Raw genomic sequence first — 19366 nt, 5'->3', positions numbered from 1 at the left:
TGCTTCCAGAAAACTCTCAAGATAAAGTATTGTAAGCAACAGTAGTAGTTGTTGGACCCAGCTCTAAAGAGAAGGGTGGAGAGATTAAACAAGTTAGTGTGAATGTTGGGAGATAAAGTTCTTCTACCAGAATATAGAGGCATCAAACTGATTCTAGATGACAAAGTTTATTTCTTATTTAGAGATGATATTCTTGGAAAGCATGTAGACTAAAAATACTGTTTAAGTGGTATCATGTGAAGCTGCTTCATCCCACTGAATTCCTGAAATATTTCCTTATTATCTAATTTCCATAGTTCTCGTTTATAATAAACTAATGATATCCAAACTTAATGCCACCCAGTGTCTAAAATTTAATTTCACTGTACTGATAAATGTAGTTCAAATAAAAATATATACATAAAAGAGATATACTACATCCATTAAAATAAAATGGATAGAACTGAAGGTGATTATACTTAGTGAAATAAACAGGTGAATAATAACTAACAGATGGTTTTGTTCACATGTAGAGTATAAAGAAAGCATACAAACTTATAAAACCAAACAAAAGCAAGTAAGACACTGCCTCAGATTTTGTGAGAACGCTGGTGGTTATAGAGTGAGGAGGCACAGAATTCTGGTGGTGATTGCAATGTGTAACTATACCCTTGAAATCTTATGATAACTAAAAAACAAACATACAACATAATATAAATGAAAGTTTGAAGCATATTTACCATTACTTACTTCTATTTCTCATAATACTGTTAAGAAAATGGCTTTAAAATTCATTGGTTAGTGGAGATCTAATAAAAGAAGTTACCTTAATTTAACGAGTGAGAAATTTGCTAAGATACAGTAACTTTTTTGACAGCTCAAGAAAAATCATATAAAGTGTTACTAGTTAATTCTACAGTATTGGGCTTATTTTTTTTAAACAGTTTCTCTGTACCACTTTAAAATAATTTAAAATCATTTTATTGTTCTGCATACAATAACTCAGACATTTATTGATATTTATAAAACTCAAGTGCAAAATAATAAACTTGGCTTTTCTTCCCCATAAAAATGGCAAAACATCTTGGTAAAGAAAATTTTTAATTATTTTTACACATCAGTTGGCTGTTGGGGATTTACAGTTCTTTAAAATACAACACCAGCAAAATAATTAATATTAACTGATTAGTACACAAAAGAATTGACAGTAATATGGTAAGCAAGAAACAAATGATTTGAAAACACTGTTTTAAAGCAGTTTCAAATATACTTCTATTACAGTACAGTTTACTCCCAAGAACTGAGCCCATTAAGAGCACTTCTATACATACAAAAACATAAGAAAATGTACAGTACTTATTGCAACAACAAATTAAAGATTACCATAATATATATATATATATAACTTAAATTACCCCCCCATTGATAAAGTGGCTTCTTATTCCTTAAACATAGAAATCCTGCTCTTCATTGTAGAAAGATGAAATCCTCTCATCAAAAGGCACATTCTTATCTGCAAGGGAAAAAAAAAATCATAAATGCTCATCTTGGGACAAATTTAAGCACATTTTAAAATGTTCCCCAGGGTTAGGTGGCAACTCATCCAGTAGAGCACACGTTACCATGTGTGAGGACCAGAGTTCAAGTCCCCAGTCCCTGCCTTCAGAGGAGAAGCTTCATGAGTGATGAAAAAGTCTGCAAGTGTCTCTCCTCTGTCTCTCTTCTACTTTCAATCAATAAAGAGAAAAAACAGGTCAAAGAGAGAGAGAGAAAGAGAAAAAAAAAAAGAATTCTGGCCACTGTTTACAGTAGTCATGCAAACACTGACTCCTAGCCATTACCTGCATAGAAAGTTAAAATATATATTTATATATAGTATCACCCAAATACAGTAGAGCAGCAGGAAGATACTAAAGCATTTGAACTAAATAAAATGAATATTGTGTGATGGCTTTGCCAATCTAAATGATATCAGATACTATCTTTTGAATTGCAATTCTAGATTTCTCAAAATTTTATTTATAGGTAGTATTGATAATGAAAGACTGTTAGAAATAATTTACTTATATTATTTTAATGAGAGGGAGAGCAACAGAGACAGAGACACACACCAGAGCACACTGCTCAGCTCTTATTATGGTGGTGCCAGGAATTGAACCTAGGACCTCAAGACTTCAAGCATGAGAATCTTCTGCAAAACCAATATGCTATCACCTCACTCCAAAAGACTATTCCACAGTCAAGACTCAAGTTATACACTCTTATTAATAGTCATAACTTGCTTTCATTGGCTTAAGCACACAGTATTGTTATTTTTTTTTTCTGTAATTTCTTCATAATGGCAATACTGCTTTAATGGTAAATATAATTCTTGTTTTTTTTTAAAAAAAAATTTTAAGTTTTTAAAAAATATTTTCCCTTTTTTTACCCTTATTGTTTTATTGTTGTAGTTATTGTTATTGTTGCTATCGATGTCGTCATTGTTGGATAGGACAGAAAGAAATGGAGAGAGGAGGGGAAGACAGAGAGGGGGAGAGAAAGATAGACACCTGCAGACCTGCTTCACTGCCTGTGAAGCGACTTCCCTGCTGGTGGGGAGCCGGGGGCTTGAACTGGGATCCTTCCGCTGGTCCTTGTGCTTTAAGCCACATGCGCTTAACTTGCTGCACTACCGCCCGACTCCCTCCTCTTCTTCTTTTTGATCGAGATAGTAGAAGAGACGACAGTGCCAAACCTTCTTTCAATGTAACAGGAACTAGGTTTCAATCTAGGTCAACACATAGAAAAGCAGCACTCTGAGCTATTTTGCCAGCATGATAAATATAATTCTTAACTGAGCTTATTTCTAAATACTTAAAAATGAATTCACTACTATTATCTTGTCAAAAGTTGTCATTTTTTTTTAATCCCTAAACTAGCCTTTGCTTCTACTTTGATATCTTTACCAGAGAACGATAGAAAAAGCTTCAAAATACTGGGCTGTTGTTATTCTGCATGCTCACCCCACCCCCCAACTCTAATTCATCTTTCACAGATCATTTCTGTAGAACATAAATCTCATGACATAACTGTCTTACTAGTAACAGCTAATTTATGACTATGTTCACAAACGATAAAATCCAAATCTTCAATACATCTTTTTTTTGTTGGGGGCGCACTAAAGTTATTGCTAGGGATTAGGGTCAGCCTGAAGACTCAACTGCTCCCAATGACCAGTTTCCCCACGCCCCTTCTGTGGTAGAGGATTAGACAGAGTAGAACAGAGAGAAGGAGAGAGAAAGACAGAGGTAAGGCACCTGTAGCACTGCTTTGCCACTTGTGAAGCTTCTCCTCTGTAAGCAGGGACTGAGGGCATGAACCGGGTCTTGCACATGGTCCTATGTGTGCTCTGTCAGGTGTACCACCATTCAATCTTAATATATTTTTTTACAAACATACTCTTCATTTTGCCCTATATGTGACACATCTTCCAAGACTAGTGCATATATCCTATGGTGCTCACTGGGTGGCCTCGAAACCGAAGTAGCTGCTGGCTTTCCCATCACCAATTCAAGAGATGTGCGTGATGCAGAAAGGAACGCCAGGAGAAATTCAGGTATGAACTTCCAATTTTATTCAGAAAAAGAGAGGGCTTATATAGCAAAGTGGAACAAAGAACATTTTTCACATATGTCAGTAATCATAGGTTTCCAAAAGGTCAGTACCCCTATGGTGGGGAGGGCTAAGAAATGACGAGAATTGGTGTGATACCAAAAGGTCAAGACAATTAGTTACCATGAAGCAAGAGATGTTAATTATCTAAAGGTATTAAGAAAAACATGGCGATTAAACCAGCAGAGTGAGATAAAGCAGAGAAGGGCAGAGCATTGATGTAAGGCATGGTGATCAAAGAACGGAGAAATAAGATGTGTGGGGGTTTCATTGTTAAGTTACTGCCAAGGCAGGGTGATGAAGTGTATTTTGCATGTGATCAAAGATGCTGAACTTATAGTTAACTTTAAATGAACTTTAAAGCAGGCAACCATTTGGTTTGCAGCAGGAAAATGAGTTAAGTGTTAGAAGTTGCAGGCCTCTGTGAAGCCTGGGAGACTGACAATGGGGAACCGAGTCAGGAAAGCATTTCTCTCTAAGCTCTATCCCCAAAAAGGGAGAGAATGACAGGTGGGGTGTCTTTCCAGACCTCCATCTCAAGGATGGGGGAGTTTCCCTATGCTCTACCATGCTTTCACATACTCCCACACTATGTTCTACAGAAGACTACAACTTGCACATTCAAGTTTATGTAACTGGTAACACTGCCTTGTGCTTTGAACTCCGATTGCAATGTAACTATCCTGTTATCAAACTTTTGATGAAATATCATGGGGGGGTAGCAACAACTTTCTCATGAAAATAAAAAATCTTAAATACAGCTCAAGTATCACTTCCTTAGTGAGTTTTCCTGTTTCTATCACATAGTCAGTTTTACATAGATCCTACAGCATTAAAAAAAAAAAAAAAGTAAAGTTGTAGCAAGGCAAATCAAAAGTCTCAAGTGCTCTAGAAAATTCATACAGAAACTGTAGAAAGTGGCATGACAGACCTCAAGAAGTTGGGAGACAGAACCAAAGAGAATACAGTATAATCTCTGTGGGTTTGTTAATAAGAGACACTTGGCAAGGAAGTAGGATTAAGGAGACCTCCCACCACCAAAGTGAGCAGAACTGCAAGTGTACACATAAGAACAGAACTGTATTACATAGTCTCTAAAACACACATTTTTCATATTTAATGTCTCTGAATGTGTGATACACCTTCGAGCTGATGGCACTGTTATTTGACAGGTGATTCTTAAATAGCTGCTACCGGCAATATGCACACAAAATTGGTCAAAGCCTTTGTACTGCTCTCACTTCAACTGAATCATATTTATCACTGACATAAGAACTATGTTTTCATGCTGTTTAAAAATGCCTTCAAAAAGATAATAGCTGCCCATTATTGAACAGGTTAAAAAGACAAAAAAGAACAGTTGGTCATTTTTTTTTTTTATTAGTGAAGTAGCATTTATCACTGGAAAAATAGAGTAAATTACAAGTAGATATTTTTATCAAGACACAAGTAATTTTTTTTAAATCCCAAGTAGATATTTTTATCAAGACATAAGTAATTTTTTTTAAATCCAAGTAGATATTTTTATCAAAACACAAGTAATTTTTTTTATAAATCGGGAAGATATCATAGTCAGAAAATAAAAATTGCTTACCCTCTTCTGCATACGAAGACAAGAAATTGCCAAACTTTTTAGATGAAAACATGAAGTATAAAATGCTTACTTATATGTGTGATTTGTACTTTATGTAAAGATATATTTATGTAATTCCATAGTTAACTTGACAGTGTTTGTCTTTTCTTAGTGTTACAGCTTAAATAAAATTAACAGTGTCTTAACTTACATGAATAATGGTGCATGTCTGCACAAAACTCAAATCAACTTGGAATGAAGACGGGAAAAAGTATGAAAAGCCTGTAATTAATACTGTTTAAATTTTGAGTTGACAATGTTTACTAGATCAAGCAAATTTCTCCTCTAAGGTGTAACATTTATGAAAAAGTAAAAACAGAAAAAAGAACAACAACAAAAAAAAACCAAAAAAAGACAAGCCCTACATGAATATTCTCTTTATCTGCTTCAGTGACAGCACATATATGGAGAAATATATAGATGCAGAGAGGAAAAAATATAGACTACCCTATAACTGACACACCACTATGTATTCTTAACATTTCATTTTCTATTCAGTACATTCACAATCTTTTATATTTGATTTATACTAAACATTAACATTTATTTTAATATTGTGTTATGAATAAATATCAAATGTAGTGTTTAGAAGAACCATTTTCAAACTGGTAACCATTTTTAAATTGGTAAAATATATCTTAATGAGGGCTTCTGGTTAGACACTCTATAAAATCTGTTTACCAATTCAACAGGTTTTTATTAATAATAAGAAAATATTTTGCGGCCAAGTAACACAATGTACAAATGTAACGAACACATACAGTATCAAGTTTAATGAAGCATCATAAAAACAGAAATTTTAGTATATCACAAATGACATAATTGGCACAAATAACTGGAATAACTTTGAACTAAGTATCAGCACTTAGGAGTTGTTACCAATATTGTCGAAATGTGCAGTTGTGTGCACAATTATAAAATAATAAGTACAGTGCTAAGAATTTTACTGTTCAGGAAATTACACAGAATAGCAATAAGGTATTTTACCCTTTTGCTTTGTGAGGTAAAATCTGAAAAAGTGGTGGCTTTTTTTTTTTATTGGTTCTGAGTATTTGCTTCCAATCTTTTTCTTTCAGAAAGAAAAAGAAAAAAAAAAACTATTTTTAGTTAGTATAGGCAGCCTGTTTCCTTATCAGTGTTTCTACATGACAATGCTGAAAGTTCTATACAACAGTTAAAAGCTGCTATTTGTTTTAGTCTAATAATTCCTTTGTCCATAGTGTTTTAATAACTGATTTTCTTCTTATTTTGAAAGATTTATTTATTTACTAGTGATAAGGTGAAAGAAGAGAACTAGGACAGTACTCTGTCTAGCACATGCAGTGGAGGTCAGCTGGGGACCCCATGCTTGAAGTCATCTCCCAGGCTGCACAAAACAAGTTACTTGTCAAAATCAAGACTGGGCTATCAATTTCAAGAGAAGATGACTGATAACTTCAATGCTTGAATTACTAGATACATTAGGAATTAATGGAAGTTAGCTACTCAATATCTACCCAATCAATTCTGAGATCATCATGGATCTTCCATTTTCCTTTCCAGGATTTCATTTAGGAATAATCACACGACTAAAGATATGTAAACAAAATCCAACTCTATTATTTCTGAGAAGGCTTCTCACTTCTAAAAAAGAGAACTACCCCCTAACTTCCATGGAAAGCATTTTGGGCATAATACAGACTGCTCTGTGATATACTATTACTGACCTCAAAATAAGGCTGTATAAACTATTGTATTTACTGCTGAATGTAAAACATTAATTCCCTAATAAAGAAATAAATTTTAAAAAAAAGGCTGTACATGAAGATGACCAAAACTAAGACTATTAGGTGGGAGCCAGAGCCCTGATGTACAATAATACACATAATACCCTTTTATGTAAAGCACTAAATTTCCTTTGTATCACATCGTTCAATCTAATACAAAGAAACAATGAAAATAAGTAACCCAAATTCCAATTACCAACAAAATAATGTCTATAACTGTGATATATTAAAAGTCATGTTACAAAGAAAAAACCCTCTCAGAAAAATCTGACAACAAAAAGATAGTTTTATAACTGTGATAAAATTGTAAACAAGGAAATTCCTTACTTCTCGGGAAATGACTTGTTTCCTGTTATTTTGTGGATAGAATTTGGAAAAAGAGGAACTAATTTTAGAAAGCATTTAAAACAATGAAAATAGCATCAATAAGACATGCTCCAACAAGAATTACCACAGATTAATCTGATTCTGCATTGCAGTTGGTAAGGTGGGTAAACCAGAACATTTGTATTTCTTTTTGGAAAATGGAAAATGACAACAATAGCAAACACTGACATTGAAGATAAAACGAATAGAACTAAAAATTATTCTAAGACATAAATCAAGTAAATATTTTTAAAAATGGGATAAGCATGAGGTCCACAATTGAATCCACTGCATGTGCTAGAAGAGTATTGTTCTGGTCTTCTCTCTTTCACCTTATCATTAGTAATAATAAATAATATTAACCATGATTACTATTTGCTATTAAACAAGACACAATAGGACCCATACTTTTCCCCACAGGAGATATGAAATGCTGTGTAAACTAATGGCACAATGCACCTTTAATTTTTAATAACAACAAAAAAATCACAGAATTCTGAAACACTCAGCTTCAAATGAGATAACAGAGTTTGGACTGTATAATTCTATTAATCTCTAAATTACAGAAGACATCAGACACACGTCTAATACACCTCTTTAAAAAGACTGTCCATCATTATAAAAGAAGTGAGTTCATCTTTCACAAAGTTGAGACAGGAAGGGTCACACCCACATAGACTTAAAAAAAAAAATCACAGCAAATGTTTAAAATCAGTGTAGGAACTATGGTGCTCAATAATGCTTGAAGAAAATAAAACTTTTTGGTCTTTATTTGCTTTTTGGTATCCTGAAATATTCATCTTACTGATGACTTAAAAAGAGGTAAAAATAGGTCTTATCATCACCCCTCATTTTGGCAAAGGGATATCCTTAGTTAACACTTCTTTGGACTCTGGTTCATGTATAACTATAGGCTGTCAACAGTATGAGGCTGGGTATTTTGTTCAGAGCCTACTGGAGTGTGGGGATGATATGGCAAGTGGCTTATTACTGATTTTAACAAAAAGAGTAAATTCATCCAATTTGTTATACTCATTAGAATACCTCAGAGCGACTCTTCATTTTTAACATCTATTTTTGTTATTATTTTTTAGCTTTACTATTTTATAGAACAGAGAGAAACTGAAAGGGAGGGGGAGAGAGGGAAAGAAGAGGGGGGGGAAAGAGAGACGGGGAAAAGAGAGAGAAAGAGAGAGAGAGAAACACTGCAGCACTACTTCACCACTCATGAAGCTTTCCCCCTGCAGGTGGGGGACTGGGGGCTTGAACCTCGGTCGTCGTGCATGGTAATACGTGCATGAAACTAGTTGGCAGAGAAGTTAAACTGTCCCTATTTGCAGATGATATGATTGTATATATAAAAACTCTAAAGACCCCAGTAGAAAAATTCCTAGAATTACTGAACAATATAGTAAAGTGTCAGGCTACAAAATCAGTATACAAAAATCATTTGGCATTCCTCTACACACACACTAAATTAGAAGAAAATGTACAGAAATCAATTCCTTTCACTTTATCATTAAAAACAATCAAGTATTTGGGAATAAAGTTAACGAAGTGAAGGAATACTGAAAACTATGAGTCACTCTACAAGGAAATAGAAAGAGATACAAAGAACTGGAAAGACATCCCTTGGCCATGGACTGGAAGAATTAAAATCATCAAAATGACCATCCTACCTAGACCCATATTCAGATTTAATACCATTCCCATCAGTGTGCCATTGGACTTCTTTCAAGGAAGAGAACAAAAGTTACAAAAATTTATCTGGAATAATTACATTATCTGATCTCAAGCTATATTACAGAGCTATTGTAATCAAACTCCCTGGTACTGGAACCAAAACAGACACACACACCAGTGGTATAAAATTAAAGATCAACAATCAGTCAATGCCCATGTCCAGCTGAAAAGCAATTACAGAAGCCAGACCTCCGAATTCTGTATCCCATGAAGATCTTTCGTATAAACTCCCTGCAACGGGGGGGGGGGGGGGGGGGGACAGAACTCTGGTGCTGGGAATAAGAGGACAACCTCCTCTTATTCCACGATCTTGTCAATCATTATTAAATCACTAATAAAATACGATTAAAAAAAACTGAAGATCCAAATATAGGTCCCCATATCTATGGCCAACTGCTTTTTTGACAAGGGGACACAAACTATTAAATGGCAAAAGGAGAGTCTCTTCAACAAATGGTGTTGGGAAAATTAGATTGAAACATACGAGTGGATGAAACTGAACCATCACATATCATCATGCACAGAAGTCAACTCTAAGTGGATCAAAGCAATAGTACTTTTAGCCAGGGACTATCAAATATACAGAAGAAAGCACTGGCCAGACATATCATTTTTTTTTTTCCTTTTTAATCTTTTTATTTACTTACTACTGGGTAGAGACAGAGAGAAATTCAGAGGGGAGGGGGAGATAGATGGAAAGAGACAGAGACACCTGCAGCCCTACTTCACCACTCGTGAAGCTTTCCCCTTGCAGGTGGGGACCAGGAGTTTGAACCTGGGTCCTTGCATACTGTAATGTGAGCATTTAACCAGGTGCACCACCACCTGGCCCCCGACATATCCAAATGTATGCTTCAAATAAGCCTTTAAGGATTCAAATATAACAACAAAGAAAACAAAAGCAAAAGATACAACTAAATCATACTGAAAAGCTTCTGCACAGCAAAGAGTAGCACCACCCAAACAGAAAGATATCTTACAGCATGGGAGATCTTTATACGACACACCTCAGACTAAGAGCTAATAACCAAAATATATAAAAGGACTCAGTAAGCTTAACACCCCAAAACTAAGTAACCCCATTAGAAAATACTATGAGGACCTGAACAAAAAAAAAAATGTATTTCCTTCCCCGATTTACTGTCCTAATATATCCCAAGCATGGAGACTAATGCCTACTCTAAGTAGCTGCAATATCAAGTTACCATCATTCATATAGTGTAGTTAATAAATTGATTCTCTCCTGATTTTATTTAAATGTAAGTATACTGAAGGTCTTCTAAATCATTTAAGTAAATGGAATTTATTTTTATCTCAATTATGCTTTTATTAATTTATTATTGGATAGAGATGGAGAGAAATTAAAAAGGAAGGAGAAGGAAGAGTGGGAAAGGGAAAGACACCTGTAGTCCCATTTCACCACTGTAGGAGGGACCAGGGACTTGACTCTGGGTCCTTGCTCACAATAATGTGTGTGCTTAACCAGGTGTGCCGCCGCCTGGCCCCTGGAATTCATTTTTACACTTAAGTTTTTCTATGTTTCTTAAGTAAATCGAATTCACGTATACACGTTTAGTTTTTATTGCTAGTCTAAAAGTGTACAAAATAGCATTTTTAAAATTGTATTTGATAAGACGGAGAGTAACTGAGAGAAGGAAAATAGAGAGAAAGAAGCACTTCTGGTTTTGCTTCACTGTAGAGAAGCTATTCAGCTCTGGCTTATGGAGGTACAGGGGACTGAACCTGGGGCTTTGGAGCCTTAGGCATGAGAGACTCTTTGTATAACCATTATGCTACCTACCCGTCCCATATTTTGTATTCTTTGTAGTTCCATGTGATCCTGAGTACTTTTCCCTTCACTCAGATAACCCTCCTTTCTACTGCAACATGTCTTACTGAGTGGGAATTTTATTGGTTACTTTTCTCATTCCTTTTGCATTAAACTATATCTAAACAATCTCACTTACCCAAACTTGTTAACTTCTGTTATCAGAATGCACACCATTAGTTCAACAATTTTGCTAAGAGGTCCAGCTTATAAATAGAAACTCAGCCTGAATTGGACAGGGGTAGATAGAATAATGGTTATGCAAAGAGATTCTCATTCTGGAGGCTCCAAAGTCTCAGGTTCAATTCCCCGCACCACCATAAACCAAAGCTGAGCAGTGCTCTGGTTAAAAAAAAAAAAAAAAAGAAAAATTAAAAAAATTGAAACTCAGCCTAAACCCAAAATATCTTTAGAATGCAATAATCAAATATATTTATTAATACTTCTTACAAACACTTGGAGTTAATATATATTACTAGCATGCAGCAGTTAAAAGAACAAAGTATGGCAAGAAGGTCTATAATAAAGATCTCTTTCTGGAATGGTGTTCTACTGCTTGCAAAATTAATATGAGCTATTGGTTGAATTAATACAAAGAACAGTATTAAAAGAAACAAGTAAATTGTTATGACAAAACTGTTAAACTGAGCTGCAAAAAGTCTCTTTGTAGTGTAAAAAGAAATTTTACTTTTTTTTTTTAATGGACTTGTCCATTAAAAATACAGTGCACATGCCTCTTGATTCACAGAATTCAACAGCTTAACACTTACCTTCGAGGATGATTTGCATCAAACAGTGTGTTATCTTCATCTTCATCATCTTGTTCTAAAGGTGTCAATTCCATGTTTTCTATATTAGTATCCAAAACTCCGTATCTCCGGGTCTTCCGGTTTCTTCTTCTCATTCTATTAAAAAACATCTTTATGAATAAAATATTTTCAATATAGTTACATTCTAAAATTCTAAATTATCTCTTTTGATATGGGATACACTCAATATCAGAAAAGTTTATTTCAGGAATGCAAAAGATTTAACTCATAGGATTATTTTTGTATTAGAACTACATTAGTGTATCATCATCACTGGTTTTTAATTTTTATAACCCTTATAAATGCTTAAAGACATCTGTGGTTTACAGGTCTTAGAAAAATAAAGGTTAGTAGGCAAGATTTGACCTGTGGACGACACTACCAATTTCTGACATACTTTGTAAAAAAGGAATTGAAAAAAAAAAAAAAGACTAACAATAGAAAACCTCAATAATAGTTTGGTAGGTCTTTTGAATCACATAAACTAGAATTGATTGAATGCATTCCTTTGATTAAAAAAAAAAGCGGGGGAGTCGGGCGGTAGCGCAGCGGGTTAAGCGCAGGTGGCGCAAAGCACAAGGACCGGCATAAGGATCCTGGTTCGAACCCCGGCTCCCCACCTGCAGGGCAGTCGCTTTACAGGTGGTGAAGCAGGTCTGCAGGTGTCTATCTTTCTCTCCCCCTCTCTGTCTTCCCCTTCTCTCTCCGTTTCTCTCTGTCCTATCCAACAACGACGACAATAATAACCACAGCAATAAAACAACAAGGGCAACAAAAGGGAATAAATAAATAAAATAAAATATTTAAAAAAAAAAAAAAAAAAAAGCGAATGCTCAAGAATAAGTGAAGCCACCTGCCAATATAGTTAAGAATATTCAGAGCAGCAATTTCGTCCCCTCCTTTTTTAAAGTCTATTGCTTGGTTTTCTAAACCATGTGGCCTTCTCAACATTTTGATACTACCAGTCATCAAGTAAGACATTGATGTCATATAAGTTATTCTTAAAATAAACCAGGCTCTTCCAGACCATGTATTATATATCAAATAGTCAACATATAATAACTTGGTAACTATCAATCACAGAACATGTTGCCAAATTTCAGGAAAGGAAATGATGTTAACATAGTGTTTAAGGACTTTTGAAATTAATCTCAGATGACACTTTTCTCCACTCCCAAGATCTTCATCAGACCTCAAAGGAATTTTCAATCTTCCAGTGAGTGGCTAAGCTACTCTGTCTAGGGAGGCTATTTTCTCCACCTCTCTGTGTTGTTAAGTATCTAACTGTGCTGGTGTTAGTACCACATTATTTATTCCAGATTATACTACCCCCTCATTGAGTACACGAATACCAAATGGGGAGATGTAGCTCAGTTTAAACACAAGGACCTGCTATCAATCCCCAGCTCCTACCTAGAGGAGGAAAGCTTCACTAGGTGAAGCAGGTCTGCAGGTATCTCTCAATCTCTCTCCCTGTCACCCTTTTCATTACTGATTTCTGTCTCTGCCTAATAAAATAAAAATAAATAAAATATTTTTAAAAGTTAAAGTTATTATTCTTTTCCTACAAATAAATGTTTTTATTAAGTTCATAACACCTAATGTTATCTATGGTATTTATAATTATAACATATTTTTTGGTATTTATTTATTGGATAGGTATTCAATCTATTATTCCAATAGCCGTTTGTTACAGATGCAGATTCCTGAGCATCTCTTATGCATAGGCTGGTGAGGATTATTTCTGTTTAAAAATATGTGAGAACTACAGTAGAAAAAAAGAGCTTAAACTAAGCTTGATAAAATTTTATGTAAAAATGTATTACACCACATAAAATAAACACAACACAGTAAAACTCCATTTCATTTTACTACACTGAAAGGAAGAAAGCACAGTCAGTGGTTTGTTCTAACTTGTCACACCTGTTTGACTTTATTCTATTTGTTTTCTTTTAGTAGATGTCTTCCCTGCCACCTAGGGACAGCTAATTTACAGTAGGGAGTGAGTGGGGGGGTCCAGATAATTCAGTGGAGAAAGCATAGTATTTTCAATAAATATTATGGGGAAAACTGAGCTGAAATGTGCTGAGAAATTAAACAAATCCACCACAAATCACTATGCACAAAAGTTAATTCCAAATAGATCAAAGACATAGATGTTAGAACATCAAATGAGAAGAAAACAATAGCATAACGCTCCACAGATGTTCAAAGACCAGATTCCAACAGCATGAAAAGAGAACAGCAAAAATAAACCAAGGGGACTGCTTCAAAGTGAAAAGTTTTTTCCACAGCATAAGTAACCATAACCAAAACAAAAAGACACCCTGCTGAATGAGAGAAGAACTTTACACATCCTACATCAGAAAAAGAACTAATAAGCAAAATATGTAGAACTCACAAAACTGCAATAACAAAAACGAAGAGCAACCCCACTAAAAAGGGAAGAGGACATGGACAGAATCTTTACCACAGAAGATATCCAGAGGGCCAATAGACAAGAAAAAAAAAAAAAAGCTCAAAGTCACTGATGATCAGAAAAATGTAAATCAAGACAATAATGAGATTATCACCAAACACTATAGAGAATCAAAAAGAACAGAAATAGTTGCTGATAAGCAGCTGTCAAAAATTATAAATACATCTCCTTTGTGTGTCTTTAGATGGAATTTGAGGGAATCACGTTAAGTGATAAAATAAAAAAAGGGCACAAATACCAGATGCTCTCACTTACATGTGTATTTAGAAATAGGGACAGAAAGGGAGAACAAAAGGTGAAACTTAGATCGGATGTGATGTATTATGCTAAAGCAAAGGACTTTGGGAAAAGAGGGGGAGGGATGAGAAGGAGAAGGTATTGTGGTCCTGGTGCATGATGGTGTAAAAGGACCTAAGCTGGGGGTGACAGTGTTTTCCAAGTACTTAACACAGGGAGATGAGATACTGTAGTGATGTGTTAACTGGGCTATAAACCACTGAGCCCTCAATAAAATGATAAAAAAATAAAAAAGAATAATATTATATGCCACCAAATTCTCTTAAGTCTCAATGTCTTCATATTGATTCAAGTATTGTCAATTCTATGTTGTTATGGCAAAGGGGAAAATATTAAAAAAAAAACAAAAAATCAGCAACAAATGCTTCTCAAGAACATAAAGGAAATTGAAATGATTTCTGAAGCAAATTAGTTTGGGTTGGAGACAGGTGTTCACTCGTTAATGAACATGCCTTGCCAGATAAATAACTCAGGCTCAAACCTCTGTACACATGAAAGGTGCACTTGTAACGAAAGAAAGAATTTCTACTATTGTGGTGTCTCCTTCTTAATCTGAATGAAAAAATAGCCTAAAGTGGTAAAAATCAGACATTTGTGAGTCTGTGGCTCTGCAAAAAAGAAAAAAAAAGACTTTAATTGCTTTAAGATTTACAACCTATCATATAGTCTCAGTATTTTTCATGCTATTTTATATCATACTGAATATGAAACTTACCACTATATTATTTTCCTCATTTGCATAGAGCAGAACTTGAAAGTTAAACATACAGTGTAATGATGTTACTATTCAGAATATTTCCAGGCAGTTCAATGCTTTGGATATTTAAACATTCACCTCAATCTGTTAATAATCACACAGGATTTGGCATCAAAAATGAATTTCTTGAAAATGCCAGATTTCTCCCATCTTAAATGCTGCTAATTCTCATTGTGGGGCCTAGTACTGGCACACTATAAGTACTCAATAGTACTAACTGAATAAATGACAGTGAGTGCTCTCTGTTTTGGCCTTAAGTGAGTAATTTCTGCTGATGGTTTGATTATTACAAACCATGGCTTTTTCTTCACTAAAGTTCTTAAGTAACCAGATTAGAAAAGATATGATGGTAATTCGCACAGTCATAAATGCTTTTGGAAAGGCTAGTTTGCAAACACAGGCAGGTTAGGATACATTCACTATCACAGCTTAAACAGACAGAATTAGAAACAAATAGAAAAAGCAAACAAAATTTTCATGTTTGTTTCTGTATTTTATCATTTGCAATTCACTGTTTAAAGAACTGAAGATATGGGGCAGGAGTAGATAGCATAATGGTTATGCAAAGAGACTCTCATGCCTGAGGTTCCAAAGTCCTATCCAGGTTCAATCCCCTGCACTATCATAAACCAGAGCTCATCAGTGCTCTGGTAAAAACAAACCAAAACCAAAAAATAAACAAAAAAACTGAAGATACAAAACTGTACTCCTCTTATTACCAAAAAGTCTTGTCAATTATTAATAAATCATAAATAAATAAAGGACTGAAGAAAATTCAGGTAAGAATTTTAGATTCACAGAGATATGAACTTAGAAAAGGAATGAGAATTTTAATAGACTTTTATGATACTATACCAAAACTCCACAAGCGAGTAGAGATGGGGATGGGGAGGGGGTAAAGGAAGGGGTGGGGTGGGAATCTTTATTGATTAATAAGGCAGAAAGAGAGAACACCAGAGCATCACTCTGGCTAATATGATACCAGGGCTCACCCCTGAGACCACATGTTTGAGAGTCCAATGTTATCTATTACCTCCCAGGCTTCAAGAGATAGTTTTGAGTTGTAATGTGGAATTTGAAAATCTATCAGTGAAACTCCTGTAACCTACAGACTGATAAGAGGATGTTCTTGTGAAATAATTTCCATCTCCCCTATTATCTAAAAAGGTCTCAGAGAACCTCCAGACCCCACCCCCCTCCCCAGGGCTCCCTGATTCAGAAGACCAGAGCCATTTGCAGTAGACTGTCCTTTTTCAATCAGCTATTTATGCTAAGGGATATTGGGTTTTCTGTTAAGAATATGAATATATCTGCTTAAAGGGAATCATTTAGTTTCAATTAAAAAATTAAAGAAAAAATATAATAGATGGGTAAATTGTAGAATAGTTGTGACAACAATAAATAATGCACTGTTGCAAAATCTACCTTCTATTTTAGAGAGGAAGAAACTACCTACACAGTGTTTCCTGCCACAGCTCCCCTCACCCTCTCTTTCTCTCTCTCTCTCTCTCTCTCTCTCTCTCTATATATATATATATATATATATATATATATGAGCTTTGGAGAGAGACAGTTCCCAATTGATCCGCTTAGAAACTCCATCTAATTTTACAAATCAATCTCATCATATAGTTGGTACACTCTAATATCACAACTAATGTCATGGCACAATTTAACTTCTACTTAGCAAAGGACTGCATCAAATAAAGGTTCCTGATAACAATAGCAGACAGATACACTAGATTATATAGCTTTTCAGAAAAATAAATGACTATCACTACTTTTACCTGGTACCTACAACATAATTAATTACTTGATCTATGTAGTCAAAACGTTCCTCATCTTTGTTAAATGAGAAAGAAAAAAAAAAAAATCAAACAATCAGTGGATTGTACAATCATAGATACCAGACAAATCACATTACACTTCTAGGACAATCTAATCTGCTCGCACATAAAGTGAAAAGTGTCACTTGAGTGATCCTTTCTGTTTCCTATTCAAAAGTAACTTCATAATCTAGCATTTTTTAGTAATAGGCTCAAAAACTATTTTGTGAACCTCAACATTAATCACTTAAATGTTTGCTAAGTATTTTACAAAGTTCTTATGTTTGTGAAATAATAATTTTATCCACGAATTCAAAATGGTGGAGTCAGATAAACTGTTTTGTTAGGATTTTAAACATCTGATTCTTGTTAAAGCTGAACTAAATTTATTGTGAATCACATTTTTTTCTTTGCCACACCCCACTTTATCAAATGATATTACAGGGAAATATTTGGATCTCTGTAGAATGAATGCTAATGTTTCTAATTAAAACTATATGACTTTATATTAAAACCATTCGATTGAACCGTATGGTTTGTAGTAAGGGCCAGCAATGCACAAAGCAAACTCTAAGGACTTATCAACGCTACTCAACAGAAACAATGTCCTTAAAAAGTTTGCATTCTGATGGGCAGAATGACAAAGCACAGGAATAGAGTAGAGAGAGGGAAGGCACAGCACGGTGTGGGCGAAGGCAAAAACCACTTCCAGTTCCGGTAGAATGTGCCATTTGATGCAAGGCAGAGAGACCCGAAGCTGTGAACATTTCGCTTTCAGTTTGTAAGCGAACTGGGGCAACTTTGTGATTTAAATACTCGCAAAGGTTTGGGTGGGGAGAAAAAAAAAAAAAAAAGCTTCTAAAGCACTTCCAGCCAAGCACTCTGGAAACTGGGTGGGGGAAGAGCGAGTCAAAGAAATCTGCCTTGCCCAAGCAGCCCATCTGCAGCCTGCAGGGGCGGCTCACGGAGGCTTCCCTCACCTCACCGTCCTGACGACGAAGTACACCAGCACCGCTCCGCTCACCACCATCAATACGGTCAGGGCTCGCTGGGTCATGGGCTTGTCGCCAGGATTGGGGCTCACCGCCAGGCCACCACCCACTGCGCCTTCCTCCCCCGCCTTCCCTCCTTGGTGATCCGCTCCAAGTTCCGCCCGGGGGCTGCTACCATTGCCGCCTCCGGCGCCCCGCGGCCCCGCAGCTTCTGCAGGAACGCGGCCCGGGAGCTGGGCGGCGGTGGGGCCGGGCGGCCGGGATGGCAGCGCGCGCGGCCCAGGGGCGGGGGGCCCGGAGTCCGGCGTGGCCTCCGCCGCCAGCAGCAGCCGCAGCCAGGGCCCTGGGGATCCTGGCAGCACTGCCAGCAGCAGGAAGGCGGAGGCGAGGAGGCGGCTGAAGCAGCAGCTGCAGTGCGGGGCCTTCATCGTCCCCGGACCGCCTTCTCACCACCTGGGAGCCTCCGGACCCGCCGCCCTGGATCTACGCGGAAGCATGGGAGCAGCTGAGAGCAAAGAAGGGGTGACCAAGCCCCAGGCTAAGGAGCGGCCCTGGCAGATGGGAGAGAACCGGAACTTCGTACATTTCAGCCGCCACTGCTGCTACCGACGCTTTCAGTTGCTAATAGTCGGGGCTGGCGCTTCCCGTGACGTCATGGGCGCGCTGCCATCCGCGCGTGCGCCCTGGGTGACAGTGCGTCCCGCCTGGAGGCAAGAAAAGGGAGGCTTGCCTGAGGGTTGGACACAAAGTAAAAAAAGCATACACATTGTATAAAGTGTGAGGGAACTGTCAGGAATTGAAAATACCGAGTCGGAGTTTCTTGTTGTATATTTATAGAGATGGATCTGATTTTTTTGACAGTACAAAAACTTGACACTTGTCCATTTGCCTCTCGGTCCCTGACCTTGTGCCTTAAGAGTAGCGTGTTTAGAAGACTTACACATTCATTCTTTAACTTTGTTATGAAGAATTTTTTTTTGAATCTTGCGAGCTGTAAAACGAAAGAACTGTTTATCTTCTTCTTCTTCTTCTTCTTCCTCCTCTTCTTCTTCTTCTTCTTCTTCTTCTTCTTCTTCTTCTTCTTCTTCTTCTTCTTCTTCTTCTTCTTCTTCTTCTTCTTTTTAGAACTTACAAGCTATTCTTTAGAAACGTTATCAGCAAAGAAGATAGCACTCTTGTGTCCTGGTCTCTGAAAGAGTCAGAGCCAAACTTAGACACCTTACCCCAAGTTAAACTGCCT

The 19366-nt window shown here is 36.3% G+C and overlaps 1 protein-coding gene across 2 annotated transcripts; it reads right to left on the bottom strand.

The window, feature by feature from the left end:
- Positions 1-944: 944 nt before the first annotated feature.
- FAM174A (family with sequence similarity 174 member A) lies at positions 945-18746 on the bottom strand. 2 transcript variants are annotated; one of them, XM_016193998.2, is made up of 3 exons: positions 18115-18742; positions 11737-11871; positions 945-1492 (listed from the first exon to the last, which is right to left on the bottom strand). In XM_016193998.2, the coding sequence occupies exons 1-3, from the start codon at positions 18552-18554 to the stop codon at positions 1489-1491; spliced, it is 579 nt and encodes a 192-aa protein (XP_016049484.1). In that variant the 5' UTR covers positions 18555-18742; the 3' UTR covers positions 945-1488. The 2 variants fall into 2 exon arrangements, with proteins under 2 accessions (XP_016049484.1, XP_007536465.1); XM_007536403.3 differs by lacking the exon at positions 945-1492 and having other exon boundaries at positions 11733-11871; positions 18115-18746.
- Positions 18747-19366: the final 620 nt, after the last annotated feature.

Source organism: Erinaceus europaeus, chromosome 11 (genome assembly GCF_950295315.1).
Source record: "Erinaceus europaeus chromosome 11, mEriEur2.1, whole genome shotgun sequence".
Taxonomy (NCBI): Eukaryota; Metazoa; Chordata; class Mammalia; order Eulipotyphla; family Erinaceidae; genus Erinaceus; species Erinaceus europaeus.
The sequence above is the reverse complement of the archived record's forward strand: the minus strand, read 5'-3'. Positions and strand labels throughout refer to the sequence as shown.

Bases quoted from the DNA above. Each gene is read 5' to 3' on its own strand.
- FAM174A (XM_007536403.3), bottom strand. From the start codon at position 18,554: ATGAAGGCCCCGCACTGCAGCTGCTGCTTCAGCCGCCTCCTCGCCTCC. The intron at 11,872-18,114 runs GTGAGGGAAGCC...GTTTTTTAATAG, and splicing joins TTCGTCGTCAGGACGGTGAG to AATGAGAAGAAGAAACCGGA.